At 40.4% G+C, this 22,525-nt stretch overlaps 1 protein-coding gene across 5 annotated transcripts in view; it reads right to left on the bottom strand.

Annotated features, from left to right (window-relative positions):
- The window catches only part of LOC140477368 (transcriptional activator GLI3-like), a 382,249-nt gene that overhangs the window by 234,462 nt on the left and 125,262 nt on the right, over positions 1-22,525 (bottom strand). For 4 of the 5 annotated variants that reach the window (XM_072571153.1, XM_072571154.1, XM_072571155.1 and 1 more), the window contains one exon: positions 13,740-13,982. In XM_072571153.1, coding sequence (XP_072427254.1) covers positions 13,740-13,982 — 243 coding nt within the window. Of the gene's footprint in view, positions 1-13,739; positions 13,983-17,997; positions 18,196-22,525 lie in introns of those variants that run through there. The other variant, XM_072571156.1, reaches the window with a different exon arrangement.

The raw sequence follows: 22,525 nt of genomic DNA, 5'->3' as shown, positions 1-22,525 counted from the left end.
GAACATGTAGTTTCATATCTGTAGAATGTCAAATTGCTCTGTAATGATTAAAAAAAAATCTTATACCTTTATTCAGAAAATTTATGATGTTTATTTTGGCTGCTATTTTAATCCAATTATAAATCAATTTATTTCACAGTAAAAAAAATTACATTCAAAATGAAGTACATTAAGTGTTTTTTACTCTCTACTTTGCTCTGTGTGAAAACTTCAATGTGATTGGGTTCTTACCTGCTAGCTGATATCACTCTTGTGACACACAGAGCCTTCTTCATTTGGTACCAGATTTAAGCTGCTGTCAAGAAACAGCAAAGCATGCCACAGAGGTTGCTTGATCTGTGTGGGCAGCTTTCTTCGAAGTCAGTAGTGAACATCTTTGCCGCTAATATAAAAATCTGGGCCAAAATTTTAAGAAGCTATACATGATTAAAGATGGGGAAAACAAAAAACAAAGAGAATTCGAAAGAGGGACACAAGCAAATATGCACTGTCATGGGAAATTCAAGTTAATAAATAAGATGAGAGAGAAACATTAGAAAAGAATGTGAGACAGGTAATATAAGAATGTATGCTCAATTTTTTGTTTTTAAGTGCAGTGAGCTTTTTGATATTTCAAGTTTTCAGGCTCCAAATCCCCAGAAACCTCTGGCTGAAAAATTCAACTTTCCAAAAATATTTTAAATCTTTGCTTCCAGGTTCATAAGATCATAAAAAGTAGGAGCAGGAGTAAACTAGTTGGTCAACAAGCCAGCTCTGCCATTTGAGAAGGTCATGGCTGATCTGATTATGATTTTGATTCCATTTTCCTGTTCTCCTACTGCCTTGTCAATCAAAACCTGTCTATCTCAGTGCTGAATATATCCAATGACCTGGGTGAGAATGTCCATTGGGAATTTTCTTGGCCTACCACCAATTAAGACCCTTAAGTGGTCAATTAAATAGTCAATTCATCATCTCCCAATTACATGTCTTCCTGGTAGGTAAGGAAGGGGACTAGTTTCCAGACTAGAAACCAGGTCAACTTACTTTCTCAATTAATCAGGATGGGCTATCTTTTAAAATCTTTGTCTGTGCCCATTGTTTAAATATGCTTTTAGTTATTACTTTTATATTTCATGCATTCTTTGTAAGTTTTCAATAATATTAAACAGTGAGTTCCTGAAAATATATAATAGAGATCTTAAATATTGTCCCACCTTCTTCCAAATGTCAGTAACTAAAACTAAAATGCATGTCAGTGGTTTTGCAACAGGATGATGTTATATGTCAAGTGTAGTTGTAAGACACACTGCTGTTGACAAGCTCACTGTGAAGAGGGCAATGATCAGGAAGGATGCAGCTGTTGGAGGGGTGCTTATTCCAGATAGTGGAGGTACTCAGGTCAATACCTCCCTGTATGTGGATGATATCACCATTTATTGCTTGGATCTGCTGATGGTGCATAAACTGATTCTCAACTGAGACTAGTTCAAACTAGTCAAGGTAACTCAAGGCCATGTTCTTTGGGAGCTGGAATGAACAATCCTAAGCTTCCTTCATTCTCAGGTCAGATTATCCAAAAATGTTGGGAATATGGTTTGAAGGGGCTGGATCACGCGATAAAAACTGGAAGGAGTGACTAGTCATGGTCAAACAAAAACTGAGCAGATGGGAATGACACTCCCTCTCTATTCCAGGTAAGAACCTGGTCACCAGGTATGAGGTGCTTTCGATGTTACTTTGTGGCCGAAGTCTGGCCATTGCTCACTCCTGAGCCATGGGAATCACCCAAGTCATCTTCCAAATAACTAGGTTGAAAGTGGACCATGTTCTCAGAGACAGGATGTACAAATCTCTAGATAAAGGGGGGGAATGAAGTACCCAACCCCTGATAGTCGCCTGTCTCTAACTTCTTGAATGCAGCTGCATCAATCTGTGTGTGGACCCTTATCAAACGCTGCTACGTGCTAAGGTTCTACTTGTCCCTGGAGCTAAGAAGAATGTGTCTTGCCACATCATTGCAGAATGTTCCGAGTTGTTAGAGCATGCTGTACTAATTGTCTCTTGTGGAGGGTTTTATGCAAAAAAGCATCGTTGACCACAAGTCTGTCAGCACATGACATCCTCAAGGCCCTGTAGAAAAATGGAGATGGTAGATTCTTTTGGATGATTCCTAGACCAGACTGTCAAGGTCACTTGGCAGAATGCCTTGTTGCCAGAGCTTTCAATTGAGCAACAACATGTTTCTTGGGTGGTGATGAAAAATGCCTTTCTGTCAGATATTTTGTCCATTCCTGGAGTATCACCTCCTCCATGCATTGTCCTTGAAGTGGCTGTGATGGGAAGACATTGTTGTCTACAACCTCATGGAATATGCATATGCAAACCGGTCTGGAGAGCGATGCAATAATTTTTATTAAGGTTCACCCTGAGTAGCTCCTCTGTGCTCCAAGGGCTTTTTAAGGGGTGTAAACAGAGACAATTGTCAACCGCACCTCAAGGACCATCAACTCAATGCAAAATGTTCTGAGGTCTGCCTGCTTGCTTGTCCTCCAGTAAGAGCCACCCTCAACCAGGTATTACAACTGACACATTCCACGGTCCAGGACTACGTGCTGAGGGATGCACGGTGGCACAGTGGTTAGCACTGCTGCCTCACAGCGCCGGAGACCCGGGTTCAATTCCCGCCTCAGGCGACTGACTGTGTGGAGTTTGCACATTCTCCCCGTGTCTGCGTGGGTTTCCTCCGGGTGCTCTGGTTTCCTCCCACAGTCACAAAGATGTGCAGGTCAGGTGAATTGGCCATGCTAAATTGCCCTAGTGTTAGGTGAGGGATAAATGTAGGGGTAAGGGTGGGTTGCGCTTCGGCGGGTCGGTGTGGACTTGTTGGGCTGAAGGGCCTGTTTCCACACTGTAATGTAATGTAATGTAATCTAATCTAATAAAGCTTGGGGCATCCACTGCATAAATGCAGGGGGAAAAGATCACTGCCGAACAACTTTAAGTCGTACACTGCGGGGCTGAAAAACGTAGTACTCCTCAGGCTTTGTACCTTACAAAGAATGGATGTTGTAAATCAAGAGGATAGAAAACATATTGAGACACCTCAGAGTTTAACTTGAGATATAGAAAAAACGTCTTACAACTGTTCACCTTTTGTAATTTCCGACCTGAATTGTTTTCACCCTCAGATTGACTTGACATGGAATATATTTTGTGATTGCTAAGCCAATTACAACCATATTGAGCAGAATATACAGTGTGGGGACAAGTTGAATTTTACTGTAGATTCCGTCATATCCAAGTTGAAACATTTTTATAATTTTTTTATAAATTGGATAAATAAAGTATGTTTTTGGAAATAAAGAGAAAATACAGTAGGTTTCTCCTACCAGTGCATTGCCTCTAAATTACCAAAACCCCACATCATGCCCCTTTGCAGCTTTAGGCTAAACTGCAAGAGATGTCAGAGGAGCCATGGCCCCAGAGATGCAATATGCAGGGTCAACAGTGTGTGCACACAGACTGACTCCATCAATCAGTTCCCAGCTATGAGTCAAATCAACCACTGCTGTAAAGGACTGGATCAGGAGAGTCAAAACCTTTGAATAATAGAGTCATAGTCATACAGCATGGAAACAGACCTTTCAGTCCAACTCATTCCCTACCAATCAGACATCACAATCTGATCTAGTTCCATGTGCTCTAAAACTTTCCTCTAAAACTTTCCTGGACTGGAATTCTATAAGAATCTGGTGATCCCTTTAAACAACCACTTTTGGCAACTCCTGTTGAATTCCCTCCTTCCTCTGGATACAATCAATAAAACTGAACAGGTGTTATAGAAGGCAAATCTGTCTTCAAATTCGGTTCAGGGTATGCAGCCAAAAGAAAATAGAGAGGGCACTGCACCCCCCCTACAAAAGGCAACATACTTGAAAAGGTACCTCTTTCTTACTGTTACAAGTGAAGGGATCAACAACCTCCAGCCAATATCTAAATTTCCTTTACTGATGTGCAAGGATTAGGAATCCTATCCTGATAGGCAGCCCACAAATGAGTAAACAAAGAAACAAAAGGCAAGGACTCTAGCTTAGAAAGTAGATCATCAGGACTGTCTGTATAGTTGTATATGATGATTTGCAGATAATAAACAATGCATGTGAGTCAACACTGATCAACTGTGAACTATACAACACTAACATTGCTGTACACCAAGATTCGATGACACAAGATCAACACTTGCCATCTCCTACTGGCAATAACCACAGTGAACATCAAGAGGACTCTGGCATCAACAACAGATAATGGGGCACCAATCATGATTCTGTAAGACTCATATCCATCATCTACATTAGATGAAGATTCTGTCACCATCATCTCAGCTTATTTGGCATTCTTGTAAATAGCCTTTGTGCAGAGAAAGCAGAGTTAATATTTCTGGTCCTATGACTTTTGCTCAGAACTGACTGTAGCTAGGAAAATGTTGGTATATATGCTAGAGAAGAGGTGGGTGAGGAGGGAAGAATGTGCAATAAGTGGAGATGTGAGTGATACAAATGTACTGTTATAGAAAAACAAAGGTAATTGACATGGCTACAACAAGTACTTGGGCTTCTCACTCCTCCGTGTCACTGGAGAAACTTTGCTAAAGTCTTTCTAATGATTAGTCAACAGACTACATCAGCAAGCACAATGTGATTTCAGAGCAGGTAGACCCACAGTGGACATGATTTTCTCTCGATCAGCTTCAAAAAGCATGCGGAAAGTTGCAAACACTACTCCAACTGTGAATGTATAAGTGGCTAATAACACTTGAGTCACATAACCTTTGGTCAACGAACATCTCCAAAAACTGGGAGTCTCAACACATTGACAACATTGCTGAATTCCCCACTATTAACATCCTGGGAATTACAATTGACAGAAGGCGAACTGGACTAGATAATAAAAGCTATGGTGAAAACAGCAAAATGAAGACAAGGAATCTTATTGGGAATGACTTTCTACCCATCTCCCCAAATGTTGTCCAGGAATTTTAAACTGACCAGAAATTGAACTGGAATGATCATATAAATACTGTGGCAATGATAGCAGGTCAGAGGGTAGAAATTCTAGTCAATCACAATCCTGTTTCCCTAAAGCATATCCACCCTCAGCATATTAGGTAAAAACAATGACTGCAGATGCTGGAAACCAGAGTCTAGATTAGAGTGGTGCTGGAAAAGCACAGCAGTTCAGGCAGCATCCGAGGAACAGCAAAATTGACACTTCAGGCAAAACCCCCACCCTCAGCATATTGCATAGTTTGAATCTTGGACAACTTATATCAATGAAGAGTATGAGCTGTACAACTTCATCTCTGGTATCGACAAAACACATAATCATCACAATCAAAAAAAGTCACAAATGAAGTAATCCTTGCTGAGGCAAATACTTAAAATTTGTTAACCCTAATCAAATTAGGGCCACACGGTGCCTCAGTGATTAGCACTGCTGCATCACAGCACCAGGGACCCAGATTCAATCCTACTCTTGGGTGTGGAATGGAGTTTGCACATTCTCCCCGAGTCTGCATGGGTTTCCTCTGGGTGTTCCGGTTTCCTCACAAAGTCCAAATATGTCCAGGTTAGTTGGATTGGCCATACTAAATTGCCATACTCTCCAGGAATGTGAAGGCTAGGTGTGATTAGCCATGGGAAAGACAGAGTTACAGGGATAGCGTAGGGAGGTTGGGTCTGGTAGGATGCTCTTCAGAGAATTGCTGTGGACTTGATGGGCTGAATGGCTTACTCCCATACTGTGGGGATTCAATGTTCTATTCTATGAAATAAAGAAGCACAGGATGGAAGAGAACCGCATCGCCAATACAGAAAGGTAACCTAAGCCAACACACCAACAGAACCCGCAATGCTCTGATTTCAAGGTTGTTGTCAAAACAGATGTGAAGTCCTTCAACATCAATCGATGTATGCAAATGATGACACCAGCTTTACGCAGGAATTCACCATTACAGTGACACATGTTTTCAGAAACTCCACAGCTAGCACCGGAAGTGATCATCTCGCTGGCAAAGTACAATTTGTGGGCGGCACGGTGGCACAGTGGTTAGCACTGCTGCCTCACAGCGCCAGAGACCCGGGTTCAATTCCCGCCTCAGGCGACTGACTGTGTGGAGTTTGCACGTTCTCCCCGTGTCTGCGTGGGTTTCCTCCGGGTGCTCCGGTTTCCTCCCACAGTCCAAAGATGTGCAGGTCAGGTGAATTGGTCATGCTAAATTGCCCGTAGTGTTAGGTAAAGGGGTAGATGTAGGGGTATGGGTGGGTTACGCTTCGGCGGGGCGGTGTGGACTTGTTGGGCCGAAGGGCCTGTTTCCACACTGTAAGTAATCTAATCTAATCTAATTCATGTGTGGCACCTGTGTCAGACTTTGTCTTTCCTGAGACAGCTTGTTTAGATGTTAAAAGAAGTCTCCCTGACTTCATCTAACCTGTCCAAAGTTCTGTGATTGGATTGCCATCGAACTTTACAAATGAAAGCAAGGCAAAACAACATAAAAATATGTGCTGCGTGAGAATCCTAGGCCAGAAGAGGCTGTTAATTAATGTATGCTCTGTGGAACCGTGATAGTTTTATACCCCTATGGATAACACCCTGCAAAACTAATATCGCAGTCTACCAGATGGGGCACTCCATCACAAGGAACACAGATTCTATTCAGATTTCTCGAGCAAGGAATCTTTCCGCTAGCCATCCCATGGACCAACACTGAAAATTATGTCAGATCCAAAGTCTGGATGCATTCACTCCAAGCAATGCTTAGTTCCTGGTATAAATGAATAAATAAAGCAAGAACACTTGACCCACATAGAAATAATAGCACTGATAAGGTATTGGGATGAAAGGGAGGATGGGTGGGGGAATAAAGAAGGTAATAAATTACAAACAACCAACATTTGGGCCCCAAATATAAACCAGGTTTTTACCTGATTAGCTGGCTTCTACAACCACCCCTTTGCATGAATTCCTCTAAAGTAAAAAGCACTCTATGTGCACACACGCGCACGTTACACAGATTTGCATTGCAAAATGTAATACCTTAACTAACATCAGAGCTCACCTACAGATGGTCTATCAAGTAACTGCAACCACTGGAAATAGAATCTATAACTAATATAATGAATCCAGGGATCACATGACGTTAATTTTTGAAGAAGCAAGACACAATTATGCTCAGAGTGAATCACACATGTTTTGATAGAACTGTCCAGGAATTATAAAATAAAAAAGGATAATTGTGCAACACTTATAAAATCCAATAATTCTTTACCCTGCGCAATTTTGCCAACACTAATTGTTGGCGTAGCTCTGTGCTCCTTATGAACATTATGACAAAATAATTTCACATGTAAATATGCAAAGAATACAGAATAAAAGTAGGAATGCTTCAGCCATGTGGGTCAAGACATTTCAAAGTTGTGCATTTCATTTTATCCCAAGGGCCATTCTGTTTGCTACTTCTCCAGTAAGCCACTAGGAATTTCAAAGGCAGGGAAATAAAAGATTCCATGAACTAAACAAAATATCATATGAAAAAAACTTTGCACGACAATTAGAAGCAGCTGCAAAGAAACTGTATTTCAACAGTTTTGTAAATCAGCACCAAAGTGCACTTTTGCAATGAGTTTGTTCTCGGATCCACTGAGTGAGCTCATTAAATGCTGCACTTCAGCCTTTTTTACAGAGAAAGTGGATTGTTGGCAGCAGCAGCTTATATTATACACCACCTTGATTGTATGCTCAAAAATAAGCATAGTACAGATAACAGGAACTAAGAGTTTTGCAAATCATTTAAGCAGTCTGAGGGCCTCTACTCAAATGTGGAGCCAATATCCTTTTGTTTTAGCCATCTATTACAAGGCTTGATTTTGAACAGGGAACATGGAGCCTGTGGGTCTCCATTTGAGCACAGCTCCCAAGGGATTCTGTGATATATTTAAAAGTGCCTTTACTTTCATATTTATTTTTAATATAGCTGGCAACAAATTTCTCCAACAAAATTCTGCAACAGCAGACTTCTAAATAGCACTACGTCAAGGGAATGACAGCCAGGTGGTTCTACCTGCAGGTGTTAGCATTTCAGCAATAAACACTGACTATATAAGAGAGAGGGGGGGGAAAGATCACCCTCCATCACTGAATTGCAAATGTCCTTTGCAAATAGTATAGTACTGTGTGGATGGCATGATACACAGCTGTGACAGATTTAGGAGCTATTGCAGAAGTTAAGGGTCATCCATGCATTTGTTGTTCAAAACACCATGCTGCCGCTTCTTGTCTTTCACACTCTCACTCTCTTTCTAAGCAGCACCGAGGTCGACAGGCTTGAAACCAAACCCTTATGTGAAATGCTGCCTACTCAAGAGTTATTTTACTAAACCTAATCCAGAAAATATGCTGGCCTGTTTGAACAAGAGTGAATACTGCATTATTTCCTTAGCTACACATGACTGGCTTAAGACCAGTCACATGTGGAAAAGGCTTTCACTAATATCCACTAATTAATGCCAGTGGGCAATAAGCTTCATAACTGATAGCAAAAAGCAATAAAACAGAAAATATTTTACCATATATGACATCAAGCAAAAGTTCAGCATTCTATAAAATGTCCTTTTCTCATATAAGGAACCTGTGATATTTGCCTTCGAACATCACCTTCTCTCTCCAAAATATCAAGGGCACAAAAGACAATGAATAAAAAGCCCAACCCATCAGAAATGAGACTTCATTCAGGAGCAAGGGAAAATAACATCAGTTACCTGATTTTTTTTTGCACAAGATAGATTATTTCTGCACTTCCACATTTTGAAGTAAATACTAAGATTAAAGTGATCATACAATAGTCAGGATTCCATTTGTAGACTAACAAATCTGAGCAGACCAAAATACAGTCTAGTCTCATTAATGCATGAAATAGTTGTTACTTAAGGGTTTGTCTCACCAAGGCTTACCCTGCTCTGACTACACTACAAAAGGATGCTCTCCTCCAAACAAGGAAAATGCATTAAAATGGAGGTTTGGAATCTAATTAGTTGACCCCACACAGAAGGAGACACAGTTCATCAACAGAGAACAAACTCGTGACACTTTTCTTTTGAAAAAGGCCTTGCCCATGAAGTGGCCCACTGCTACCAAACCATTCATCCCACTCAGATCACAAGTTATCATTCATCAGGTCACAGCTTGTTTATCTTTAATCAGATGGTGGGAGGAGGAGAATAAACGTCTAGAATCGCTTCCATATGCTAAGAAAGGAGAAAGCAAGTCAATGAACCTGCGCTGGGAAGTCCGTGGTTTTCTGCTGGATTGTGAAATGTGTAAACATTGGCATTCATTGCTCGCTGTGATTGAAGATCTAACCACCAATCCCTAGCATGGCTCCAAATATAGATATCTGTCTTTTGGGAAGGTACTAATGCTGGTGGGTCTGTACCAATAGGAATAAATATCGGATATTCAGACATAAAAGTCAGCACGCTCCACATGATTTCTTTCCTAATAATTATACTCTGTATCTGCAGCATTGAAATCTAGGATTGTCCACAATATATTTAATGCATTGAGAGTGTTAACTGATCTAAGAAGTTTTGTTTTAAATCCAGTACTCCCATGAATTTGTGAAAACTCTCAACTTGTTCCAAGGTGTTATGACTTGAACCTTGGTCTCCTGGCTCCTGGTAGGGACACTACCACTGCACAACAAGTGATCCCTGAAATCCCAGTTACAAAGCTCGACTGTGGGATAATGGCATCACAAGCATCACCAGTGTATAATGGATCAATGAGAAAATAAAATGGTTCCGCATCCTAATCTCTGTACCTGGACTAAAAACCAATGTCCAGACTTGAGATTTAGGGTGTCTTTGATCAAGTCCTGTAAAGTGCACATTCCTTTCTGCTGCCAAGCTAACGAGACAATCAAACATACTTTAAACTCCGGCACTCCTCATGCTAAAACCCACACTAATCAGCTGTCTGGCTAATCAGTCATCTGTCCAATGACCTTTCACCTTAAGATACTAAACCTCTGGCTAATGTAGAAAGCAGCAGATCAGTCCCTTCTGTGAGCCTCAATGTGTTGATTAGAAATGCAGTCTGGACAGACTTAAAAGCATGCTTGTTTCACATTCAGCCTTTGACATCAAATGTCTGAAGTCAAATGCTTTAACTTACAACATACAGAAAGTACTTCATTGAAATATCATCGTACAAACTTCAGAATAGACAACCAGAAGTGATATTATCTCACCCACGCATGGCAAACTAATTCGTGCATTGGACCTCACATCAGCTCTTCATCCATTAGACTCATGGATTCCTTTACAGGAGGCGGATTAGTAAATAAACTGGTATAATCATGGTGGGTTGAATGGCCTCTTCTGAGCTGTAAACCTCTATGGCCTATCAGATAATTCAGAGACTTATGTATATTATCCACCATTCAAGGATTAATCTAGAGATCTGGCTGGTACACCTTTTCACCATTTAGCACTATTTTGAGGTGTTCACATGAAGTTTAAACACCAGACTAGAATTCCTATAATAGCTCACCACAAGGCACCAACATTCCAAAGATTTTACCTTTCCTTTTCAGAAAAAAATACACTAATTTAGGTAGCATTTTCCCATAACTATGTTGCATGACTAGTTTGCTTTTACAAATCTAAAATACATACATCTGACCTGGAAAGACAGAAAAGAACAAGTCAAAGGAGGGACACATATTACACTTCTGGTGTTCATTTTCGCAATAACGTACACCTGATTTGGTGCAGAGGAGCAAACAAATAGCTTCCAATTTGAATTTGAAAATATTAACTACAACAAGTCAGAATTTTAAAATGAGGAGAAAATTTGATCGAAATGTGATTCAATCTAATGTGACTTCTGTGTAAACTGCAAAATATTACATTGTGTACATTGGTTCTGATCTTCTGGTCTCTGAGTCATCACAGATAGGTGCCCCACAAAAGATCTAACCTCCATGGGGAATTTTAAGGTCGAACTTCTGACAAGGATTTTCTCTGCTCCTTTTGAACCTCCACAAAAGTCTCAGATGCTGAGCAAGAGTTGCAGCATCACACAGTCCTTATATACCTAGATAGGTATTCCGGAATGCTTCAACAGAGAAGTCCTGGACTAACTCCTGGGCAGCTACAGAACTACTGTGCTGCTGTACCCAGTTACTCACAGTGATCCCCCCAACTCTTCCTAATCCCTTACCCCAACCCTCTGCTAGAATCCAATCAGAATAGCCCCTCTCTTGGCCACCAACTTAGATCTTGACTCCGCTAATCCTTGCTACTCTGCTCCCCCACCACGTGACCTAAACTCTGCCATCCGACTAAGCTCCTGACCCAACATGACCTGACTAGTTTCCGACATCCAACCACACCTCCACCACAGTACTAGATCACCTGCCTAGACTCTCACCTAACAACCCCTTCCATCACAAACTGAATACCCCAAAACATCTACCCCTCATCCACCCACTCACTCACTGCTTACTAACTCATCTGCCTGCCACCTTACCTTCCTGCCACCCTATCTATTGGCCACCTCACCCATCTGCCACCCGACCATTGCACCCAATCCATTACACCCACCACCTTATCCACTTACCTCACCCATCCTACTGACTAACCACATCCACCTGTCCACCTTACTAATTCATTCATTCAGCCACTCATCCATACTGGTTATTTAAACTTACTTTAATGTAGCTAATGCTGTAAAAACAAAGTGTGTCCAGCCTCTCCTCTGATGCCACAGCTCTGTGATGAAACTCTCCATGGGACTGTACATTTCACATTTCTGTAGAAGTCAAGATCAGAAGTCCCAACCAGGAATGTGGAGTTTTAAACATTGTAACATTTGCATAGAGTGGCAATCTGATGGTGACTACTACTTTCTGCAAATTCCATGCTGCCAAGTACCTTAATACAACTTGAAAAGTCCCCCTGTTACTTTGTCAAACAACAGAAAACATCCAAGCTGACAATTACACAAACAAAATATCTTTCAAAAGTTGCTTAACCTCCAATTCAGATGCATTAACATTTAAATCTCAACAAATTACAATGGTGCCCGCCTGTTCTCCCATAATTACAGGTATTAAAAATGCTTACTAAATAAGTGGTCTCTCAGCTTAAAGCCGCATTCACATAGCCTCAGAGTCATAGAAATGTTCAGCACAGAAACAGACCCTTCTGTCCAACTCATCTATGCCAACCAGATATTCTAAATTAATCTAGTCCCATTTGCTAGCACTTGGCCCATATCCCTTTAAATCCTTCCTATTCATATATCCATCCAAATCATTTACATAAATAATGAAAAGTAGTGGATCCAGCACTGATCCTTGTGGCATACCACTTGTCACAGACCTCCAGTCTGAAAAGCAACCGACACAACCACCCTCTGTCTTTTGCCTTAGAGCCAATTCTGCATCCACATGGATAGTTCTCCCTGTATTCCATGTGATCGAACCTTGCTAACCAGTCTCCCATGAGGAACCTTACTGGAGTACATATAGTTCACATCCATCACCCTAAGGAATATTTGCTTAACAAAATTCATCTTGAAAAAGCAGCAAGGACCATCAGCTCAACACAGTTTCAGATCTAAATTTTTTGTCAAAGATGAGTCAAATATTAATTTCATTCATTGTGACGCAACCTGTAGATGTTTTGCACAAAGCAAGATCCTAAGCAAAAAGGAAGAAATATCTTACATATTCATAGAATGAAAAAAAAGGTCGATTTACCATTATTCTAATGCACCAGTGAAAGGTGATAAGAGTCTGAGAACCAGAATCCCACGTGTAGTAGCTTCAGCAAAATATTATCCCGACATTAAAGGCTCAATGTCCAGGCTCTTACCACAGGCTTTACTCTATGTGAAGCATCCTCCTCATATTCAGGGACTACCAGAAGAATAATAAGGAAGTAATCCTAGTTGTAGTCTCGTTAAATGTTTTCTAATCAACCCATTCAAATATGTTATTGCACGCCTTTGGAGCAGGTCGGGCCTGAGCCAAGATCTCCTGACTCAGAAGTAGGGACATTACCACATCACCACAGGAAGCCTCCAGTTGTAACACGTTGAAGAAATCCAACATGGAGGTTCATGTTATTTTGAGAAAACCACAGTTGCATATCATTTAAACATGAAGTTCAAAAATGGACACAGGTGTGACCTAAAGTGTTACTTAAATGAAATACTCCTTCAATATGTATGCAATGGATTTTATTGAACAAGTTTTGCTTTAGAAATTATTCTGAATCACACTATGTATTTTTACAGGAGTAAAAGAAAATCAACAAACCATAATTGCTGCAAGACTGCAGGCACCTCCTATGGTCACATTTTCTAATGTCTCTTGGACAGTGAGACAGGACTATGCATGAAAAAGGAAGATGGTGAAATGGGTGCAGGTCTGGTCCAGCATGCTTTGGACTGGATACCAGAAACAACCCAAGCTATTGGAACCTCCTTTGTGAATTAAACGGAATTGACTGAGCTTTCTGACCGATGCTGACTACCAAAAGCAGCACCAGTGTCAAGCTGATCAACCTGCAAATGGATTAATTTAGCAATACCCATGAGATGTCCGGTCAAACATCATCTGCAAGTAACGAACAAAAACATATTTCTTAGCTTCTTTAAAACTGAAATGAATGAATCTAAGCAATACTTACGATAATGTGGGTCCATGTAGCCATTCCTTGGGTCCATAGCAAAAAGTGCACCACGGTATGGGATGGAAGGCTCAGGTATATGTGACAAAGATCCATGGATCTCCTTCTTTATTAGAGAAGCTCTATCTTCACTGGATGTTGATGGCTCCTCACTGATTTTATTCAAGCTTTGCCCACCAGTGTGTGGCTGCATTGCGATTGCGTTTCTCCTCTCTCTGTGATAGGTGCCAGGAATTTCATCCTCTAGAAGAAGGAAGCAGACCTCAAATCAGAATCAGCATCAAAGTTGATACCATGTGTATAAGAGAAGCTGAAAAGGTTATTATGGCTGCTAGAGCTGTGAAGCAACATTAGCACATTCTTAACTTTTGTTACAATTTATATACATTTACAGTACAATTGAACATGTATAGCACTTTTCAAAGCCACCTGATACCTCAGGGACTTTACAGCTTTACAGTACTTTACAGCTGAAAAAGCCCTTTTGAAGCTATTATTGTAATGTGGGAATTATGACAGCTAACTTGCTCTTAACAAATCTCCACAAAAGCAAAGTGATAATAACCAGATAATTTGTGTTTTGTGATGTTGTTTGAGTGATAAATATTGTCTGAGACACCAGGGATAACTCCCTTCTCTACTCTGAAATAGTGCTGTCTCATTTATTACATTTCTATAAGCAGATGGATGGGGCATTGGTTTAACATCTCATCTGAAACACAACATTTCCCACAGTGTGGTGCTCCCTCAATTATGCACTGGGAAGGCAGCCTTTATTTTTGTGATCAAGCCCTCGAGTGGGACCTAAATCCGGAACTTCAGTGGCAAGTGTCCTACCAGCTGAACCATAAGCAATACTCGGCAAGTGAGAGAGAACATAACATTTTGTTTGTGTTTCACTGCATTCAAACCAAGTCGAGACTGAAGCAGGTATTGAGCTGATATTTTATTTTTACTGTTTTCTTCCACCAAATACAAAATTAAATTCACTCTATTGGGAAATAAGTTCATATCACTAATTCATGATTTTTTCTTGTATTTGAGTAGCTCTCTTATCAAATTTAAAACATCGTTACTGAAACATAAACCCTCAGTTCTCAGTCTAACTGAGATTATTGTGTCTGTGTATGCATGTCTGGACAGATGACTGAGTGCAACTGCTTATGTGTGCATGTTTGATTTGTGTGTGCCAGTATACCTTATTTAAGGAAAGATACTATTTCATTGGAGGCAGTTCAGAAGAAGTTCACTCAGATGGTCTCTGGTATGGAGAGATTCTCTTATGAGCAAAAGCTAAACAGGTTGAGACACTATACATTGGAGTTTAGAAGAATGTGAGGTGATCTTATTGAAACATAGAATTCTTAAGGGAAACATGTTGAATACTGAGAGGATGTTTCCCTCATGGGAGAGTCTAGAACCAGAGGGCATAGTCGAGAACAAAGGGGCACCAGTTTAAAACTAAAATGAGGTACAGCTTCTTTCCTCAGAGGGCTGACAGTCTTTGGAACTGCTTGCCACAGATAGCTGTGATTCAGAATCCTTGTGTATATTTAAGGCTGAATCATAGAATGCCTACAGTGTGAAGGCAAGCCACTCAGCCCATCGAGTCCACACCAACCCTTTGAAGAGCATCCCACTCAGATCTACCCTATTCCTGTAACCCTGCATATCCCATGGCTAATCCACACATCCCTGGACACTACAGGCAATTTAGCATGGCCAACTCATCTAAACTGCACATCTTTGGAATGTGGGACGAAACCGGAGCACCCAGAGGAAGCCCATGCAGAGACGTGGAGAATGTGCAAACTCCACACAGACAGTTGCCCGAGGGTGGAATTGAACCTGGGACACTAGCATTGTGAGGCAGCAGTGCTAACCACTGAGCCTCAGTGCCAGTCCATGCAGCTGAGAGACAGATATTCCCGATCAGCAAGGAAATGAAGGATTACAGGGACAATGCAGGAAAGTGGACTTGAGAAATGCCGGATTAGTCATGATACTACTGAATGGCAGAGCAGGCTCAAGGGGCCCAATGGCCTACTCCTGTTTCTATTTTTTATGGTCTTAATATTCTCTTTTTGCTTGAGTGTGACACTGCATGTCAGTTTATATGTGTGCACTTGACTCTGTATGTGTGCACACCCTTAGCAGTGTGCTAGCACCTGATTGCACTTATAGGTATTTCTCTGCAAGCCTCTGTGACTCTTGTTTGTTTGACTGTGTGGCTGCAAGTATCCATATTCTTTTGAGCTTGCTCTGTCATTTATTTGGGTTATGGTTGATCTGCTTATGATCTCAATCTCACTTCCATATCCCTTGACTTCCTTGTTTATTATTTCATGTTGAATTACATCAGTTCGCTTTCAGAGCAAGTTGAGACCATCATGAAAAGGTTAACAGCAACTATTCAAATGAAGTCTACTTTGCATTGCTGCAAGATTCCTCCTGCATATCATGTGCTAGCTACAACAATGCAGGAGAACATCTGTAAATGATGAAGAAGAGCTTCAACTAGTTTGGATAAACAAATCTTTGAAAAGTATCCCTACAGATTCTGACCTTAATACATTACATTGAAGCAAGTTCTGTTTTTTAAAAACAAAATTACACTAGCTGAATACTGAGCCCATTTGCTCTACTTCAATCCCAATTCATCAAAAGAAAGAATTTCACAACCATCTCTTTCAGGTCATAGAGTTGTACAGCACAGAAACAGATCCTTTGGTCCAACTCATCCGTGCCGACTAGATATCCTAGACTGCTCTAAACCAATTTGCCAGCATTTGCCCCATATCCCTCTAAACCCTTCCTATACATGTACCCATCCAAATGTCTTTTAAATGTTGTAATTGCACCCGCCTCCACCACTTTCTCTGGCAGCTCGTTCCACATGCGCACCACACTGTATAAAAAAGTTGCCCCTCAGGTCCCTTTTAATTCTCTCTCCTCTCACTTTAAATCCATGCCCTCTAGTTTTGAACTCCCCTACCCTGGGAAATACAGCTGGATATTCACACTATCCATGCCCATCATGATTTTATAAACCTCCGATGTTCCAGGGAAAATAGCCCCAGCCTATTCAGTCTCTCCCTATAGCTGAAAACCTCTAAAACAGCAACATTCTTGTAAATCTTTTCTGAACTCTTTCAAGTTCAATGATATCTTTCCTATAGCAAGGAGACCAGAATTGAAATGCAGTATTCCAAAAGTGACCTAACCAAAGTCCTGTAAAGGGATAAAAGAGAGAACAGGAAATAGCAGAAGGAAGAGAGCAAACAAAAGGGAGGAAGAGCTGAAAAAGAATTTCTTAAGATGCAAAGAGCAATAAGGAGATAACAAGGGGAAAAGAGAAAGTAAAATAAGGGAAGAAATCTGATTAGAGGCAAGAGGTAAGTCCAACCATGCCTGCATGCGATTTTCAGTTGTCCAAACATTCTTACAAAGATGTTAGCCATTTTTAATATTTTTTGGAAATATATTACCCTTGATTAATTAAGCATTTCACACCTTTCAAAAAGAGATTAATATGCAAAATGATGCCTTGAGGCTTCACTCTCACACAAGTCTTACATCCAATCTGCTAACTGAAATAACATTTGCTTTGTACTTAAACATAATCATTTAATACACTTAGATAGCACATAAATATCTTTTGCCACAAAAATATACACCACGCAGTAGTTAACAACAGAGCACAGACACATCATTCATACTCTTCTTAAAGCAAAGCAGCATGGATGCTGGAGATCTGAAACAAAAGCAGAAGGTGCTGGAGAAACTCAGCAGGTCTGGCAGCAACAATGATAAGAGAAACAGTTGTGTTTTGAGTCCAATGTGTCTATTCTCTAGAACCTCTGGGTTTTCTCCACCACTTTCTGTTATCCACACTGTTCCGTTGAGTCACATTGTTTGACAGTTTGAGAAATAAACATTGGCTGTCTGTACCAAACCAACTTTGTGAGAGCAACAAACCATATGGCATGGCAACAAGCGTGATTCGATTACAGAAACAGAAACTGCTCTTCTATTAGCATCTGACATCTGACTTATGCAATACAAACTGTGAACAAGTACTACTGCTCCAGATCTGAAGAACAAACATAGGTTAGGAGGAAATAACACTGGTTAAAACAGTGAAAAGTTACTTAAAACCTCTAAACTCTCAACATGGATCATCAATTCATTAATCATCAGCACATAAAGCACCTTCAAAAATCAAATTTGAGTGACATTACATCTTCCTAGAACTTACGTGTCTAAAGGAAGTTTTATTGCTGCCAGTTCCTTTGATTTTCACAAAATAAGCAATAGGATCGTTTTGTATCAGCCCTGCAAATGTACACAGCCGCTCGATGCTGGAGATAGAGACTAGAAGCTTCAACATTACGAATACATCAGTCCATGAAAGCCTGGAGCTCACTTTAAGCAAGTCACAGTCTCATTTGAAAATATCCGGCCATGAGGGCAATCCTCTGTAATCTCCCTCACATACAAAGCCTCTCCCATTAGAGTAATTCAGGAAAAAAAACTGATTGGTGCCATGTGAAGTTTAACCAACTCATTAGTATTCTACTGGTGTGCCTCCTAGTGAACTTATTCTCTATTTAAGCAGCTCTCTGGAGCTCAGGGGTCAGGCGGGTAATCATTAAATCAAACTAGTGTCACACCATCACAATCAGCCGAACAGAAAGAAGGTTTATTATTTTAGTTTATGCAAAATAAATGGTTTTACAAAATGGTCCCCAATACAGGGTCAACAGCAGCTTCAATTACAAGACAAACTCAACAAGACTCTTGCAGTAAACCAAGTGCTCTATATTGACTTTAGTATGGGCTGTGCTTCACACTCAGTCACAAGCAGGCTCCCTTATATTGCCTATGCAAAGATCAAGGAAGAGCAGCCTTTGCTCTGCCAGGATTTGTGTCTGCACATAGGCTGCTCATTCACCTTTCTTTCTCTTTCCAATGGTTGCTCAGTTCAATTCACCCCACACAAAGCCTGAAGACCAAACCACTATGCACCAAGTGAAACATGTTCAAAACTGGGTCTTCTATTGTGATTGAATTTCTTAACGTCTTTTCAAATAGTGGAGAATGCCTTGAGGCTAAAGGAAGAAACAGGCTAATGGTGAATTGGGAGTACTGAGCAAATTTCAGAGCCCTTTCCTCCTGGCTTTTGAGGTTGAAAGCGAACCCTAGCCTTTCAAGTTTCAAAGTCCTTTCTCCCCCTGCAGTGTCACAGAAGGATTTGAGAAAAAGTAATTGTGCTCACAGCCTCCCTGATCAGAGCTTACGTTCTATTTCTGGTATTTCACTGTTCATCTCCCAATAATAGTGCACATATCTCAATGCCTTATCCATGCTGCACTGTCCAATTACTAATTAAATGAACAATTGTTGCTTTAAATGCCTTTTATATGTTTGGAGTGTAGGTTAGCATTCGCAAAAAAAAACTATTCATTAGCCAAATTTAAAAAGCAAAGACAAGAATATGTATTGAGCTCAATCATCAAATACTTTCCCAGAAATGCGAACATTTATTTCTGTGAAACTTCTGGAACTTACAAAAGACACAAAGCAGGTGAATCAAACATGGATGTTATAAATGGCACATACATCTCCGGGTGTGAACATCTTTGGGAAAAATGTTCATATTTATAACCCGATATTTATTGATTTAATGAGAAATTATTCAATTTAAGGAAGGGGTTTCTTCAGTTTGAAAGATATACAGAAGGGATATTTTGCCATCCATAGCTGTCATGTGTGAGTATTTTTTTGCTTTTGAGAAGTAATATAACTGCGTTTTTGGTTCAGAAATTATCTCACAGTGAGGGAGTGGACAATTAACAAAGACATAGTGAATGCAGGAATAATTCTCAGTTCCAAAGCTCCAAGTAATAACACGAGTCTCAAAGTATCACGATTTCATCACATCATTACACGAGTTAAAGTAAAATCTTAGAGATGGTTCGTAGACTGGAGGTGGCTAAAATGATTATCAAAATGAGGTGGCACAGTGACTCAGCAGTTAGCACTGCTGCCTCACAGCACCAGGGACCCAGGTACAATTCCTGCCTCGGGCAACTGTGTGGAGTTTGCACATTCGTTCCGTGTCTGCGTGGGTTTCCTCCGGGTGCTCCGGTTTCCTCCCACAGTCCAAAGATGTGCAGGTTAGGTGAAGTGGCCATGCTAAATTGCCTGTAGTGTTAGGTGCAGGGGTAATTGTAGTGGAATGGGTTTGGTGGGCTACTCTTCAGAGGGTCTTTGTGGACTTGTTGGGCCAAAGGGCCTGTTTCCACACGGTAGGGAATCTAATCATAATCATAATGAATCCAATAGCAACAAGTGGCTCTTAGAGTAAAGACTATGTTATGTTGACAGGAACTAGTTAAATATTTGAAATTGAATAAAATCAAAATTACATGTGCGATAAACACAGAACTATTTTGTCTCGGTCTCTTCAAATCAGGGACATTTCCAAATCAAAGTAGAGTCAAATTGCTTCATGTCACAAAGGGGAAATTATATCAGAGTAGGTTATTACAGTTCAAGAGGTAACGTGGGCACAGGCTTTTGCTCTGGACTTTGGTTCTAAAATTAGTTCAGAAATACTTTCATTATTTAACTTAAGGTATAACTTATAACAGTGACTAAAATCAAGCCATGTTTACATGGATATTGTTCAGCATGCAGAGGAAAACCAACTTTGCTTAGGACAGGGAGGTGAAAACCACTTCAACTTTAACTTCAATGCATTAACCAATAAACATATTCCTGGTCTGTCATCTGAAAATGAAAAGTATTATTCTTATAGGATTATTTCAAGTGGGTATGCCCAATTCTGTTTTATAATATCTAATTCAATTTGCAAAATAAAAGTCTCTCTAAAATATATCTTTTTAATAAAATTCTCAAGCTGTTTGTGACTGTGTTTCTAAAAAGTATTACTTATGACACAATAGGTTACATCAGGAATTCTTCATTAACTTATTTTTTGTTCAACTGGTAAAACCAAATTAAATTATAAAAACATTTAACATTTATAATAATAACTGTTCCCAATTACTTTTCCCTTTACTACACAGCTTCTGTAATATACAGAGAACTTGTCACGAGATGTGAACTAAGAGCTGGGTAACTTCAATTAGAAAAATGAGGAATTCAATCCCATATTTGATGGAAGACACACGCATCTCCATATGGAATCTTCAAATACCATAAATAATTTTATTAGAACAACCCTTGTGTGGATGATAGGAACCCTGTCTGTATTATAGGTAATGAGGCAAGGGCTGATGTAACCTTTCCAAGTACAAATCAAGATCAAACAAGATTGGTACTTGCATCAGAACTAATCTATTTGTCTGTCTTGCAAACATGTCTGATTTTAGAAATTACTACAATCAGCTATTAGTCAATGCAAAATAAATTGTTTCTTTGGAACCAGTTTAAAATTCCATGTTCAAGGCAGAGACCTACTTTCCTTATGGCTCCCATCTGTAATTAATTAGATTTCTTCAACTCAATTCATTCAAAGAAAAATCAAAGCTCAGTTGGCAGAAGGTAGTAAAAACCCTCTTCAGGCACCACATGGCTTATAACATTCTATCACAACAGCATTCACACGAACCATCGTAATTCTCAGTGTGTCCAATGGTAGGGGGGTCCTGAGCTATTGTGAGAAATTCTAAGTGGAATGTGAAAAGACTTATGATGCTATGTATCCAGATTTCAAGAAAGTCTTTGACAAAAGACTTCAAACTGGTGGGAGTTCAAAACTAAACTTGCAACTGGACAGTAAATTGGCTCAAAAGGAAACTGCAAGGACTCGTTAGAGTGATATCAGCAGTCAGGATGGTGGGGAGGAAGTTCAGTACTGGTTGAATTGCTCCAGGCTTTGATATTTGTTAGAGCCCCTGCTATTTCCAATAAGCATCAATGAGGTGGATTCAGAAACTACATGCAAACTGGTCAAAATAAAAGATGGAACTAAAATGAGGGGAGGAGCAATTGCTTCTAACAAGATAGCCAATGGTGTTGTGGTTCTGTTCGCGAATTTGTCTTGCAAACGTTTCGTCCCCTGTCTAGGTGACATCCTCAGTGCTTGAGAGCCTCCTGTGAAGCGCTTCTGTGCTGTTTCCTCCGTCATGTTGTCCCAGTCGAATTCATGTTGCTTGTCGTCTGTGTGTGTGGCTACTAAGGATATCTGGTCGTGTCGTTTCGTGGCTAGTTGGTGTTCGTGTATACGGATCGTTAACTGTCTTCCTGTTTGTCCAATGTAGTGTTTTGTATTCGCCAAATGGGACAACACTACCATTATAGGGCAAGCCAAACAGAGAACAGCCAGGGAATTCCTACAGGCATGGCACTCAACCACAGACTCACAGACTCAATCAACAAACGCATCGACCTGGACCCAATATACCGGCCACTACAGCGGACAGCTGGAACTGACAACCGGAAGCGGCAGAGACAGGCAACTATAAATGCCGGAGGAAAACAGCACAGAAGCGCTTCACAGGAGGCTCCCAAGCACTGAGGATGTCACCTAGACAGGGGACGAAACGTTTGCAAGACAAATTCCCAGCTCGGCGAACGGAACCACAACAACGAGCACCCGAGCTACAAATCTTCTCACAAACTTTGAATAGCCAATGGTGTTTCAAATGAGCTGTGCTAGACTAGTAACTCGCAGAACAGTGGCAGATAACATTTAGTATGAATAAGTGAGCAGTGCTGCACTTTGGAAGAAAATACAGGCAATATATATAACTGCA

The sequence above is a fragment of the Chiloscyllium punctatum genome, chromosome 5 (genome assembly GCF_047496795.1).
Source record: "Chiloscyllium punctatum isolate Juve2018m chromosome 5, sChiPun1.3, whole genome shotgun sequence".
Lineage (NCBI taxonomy): Eukaryota > Metazoa > Chordata > Chondrichthyes > Orectolobiformes > Hemiscylliidae > Chiloscyllium > Chiloscyllium punctatum.
Note: the sequence above shows the minus strand (reverse complement) of the source record. Positions and strands in the feature narration are given on the sequence as shown.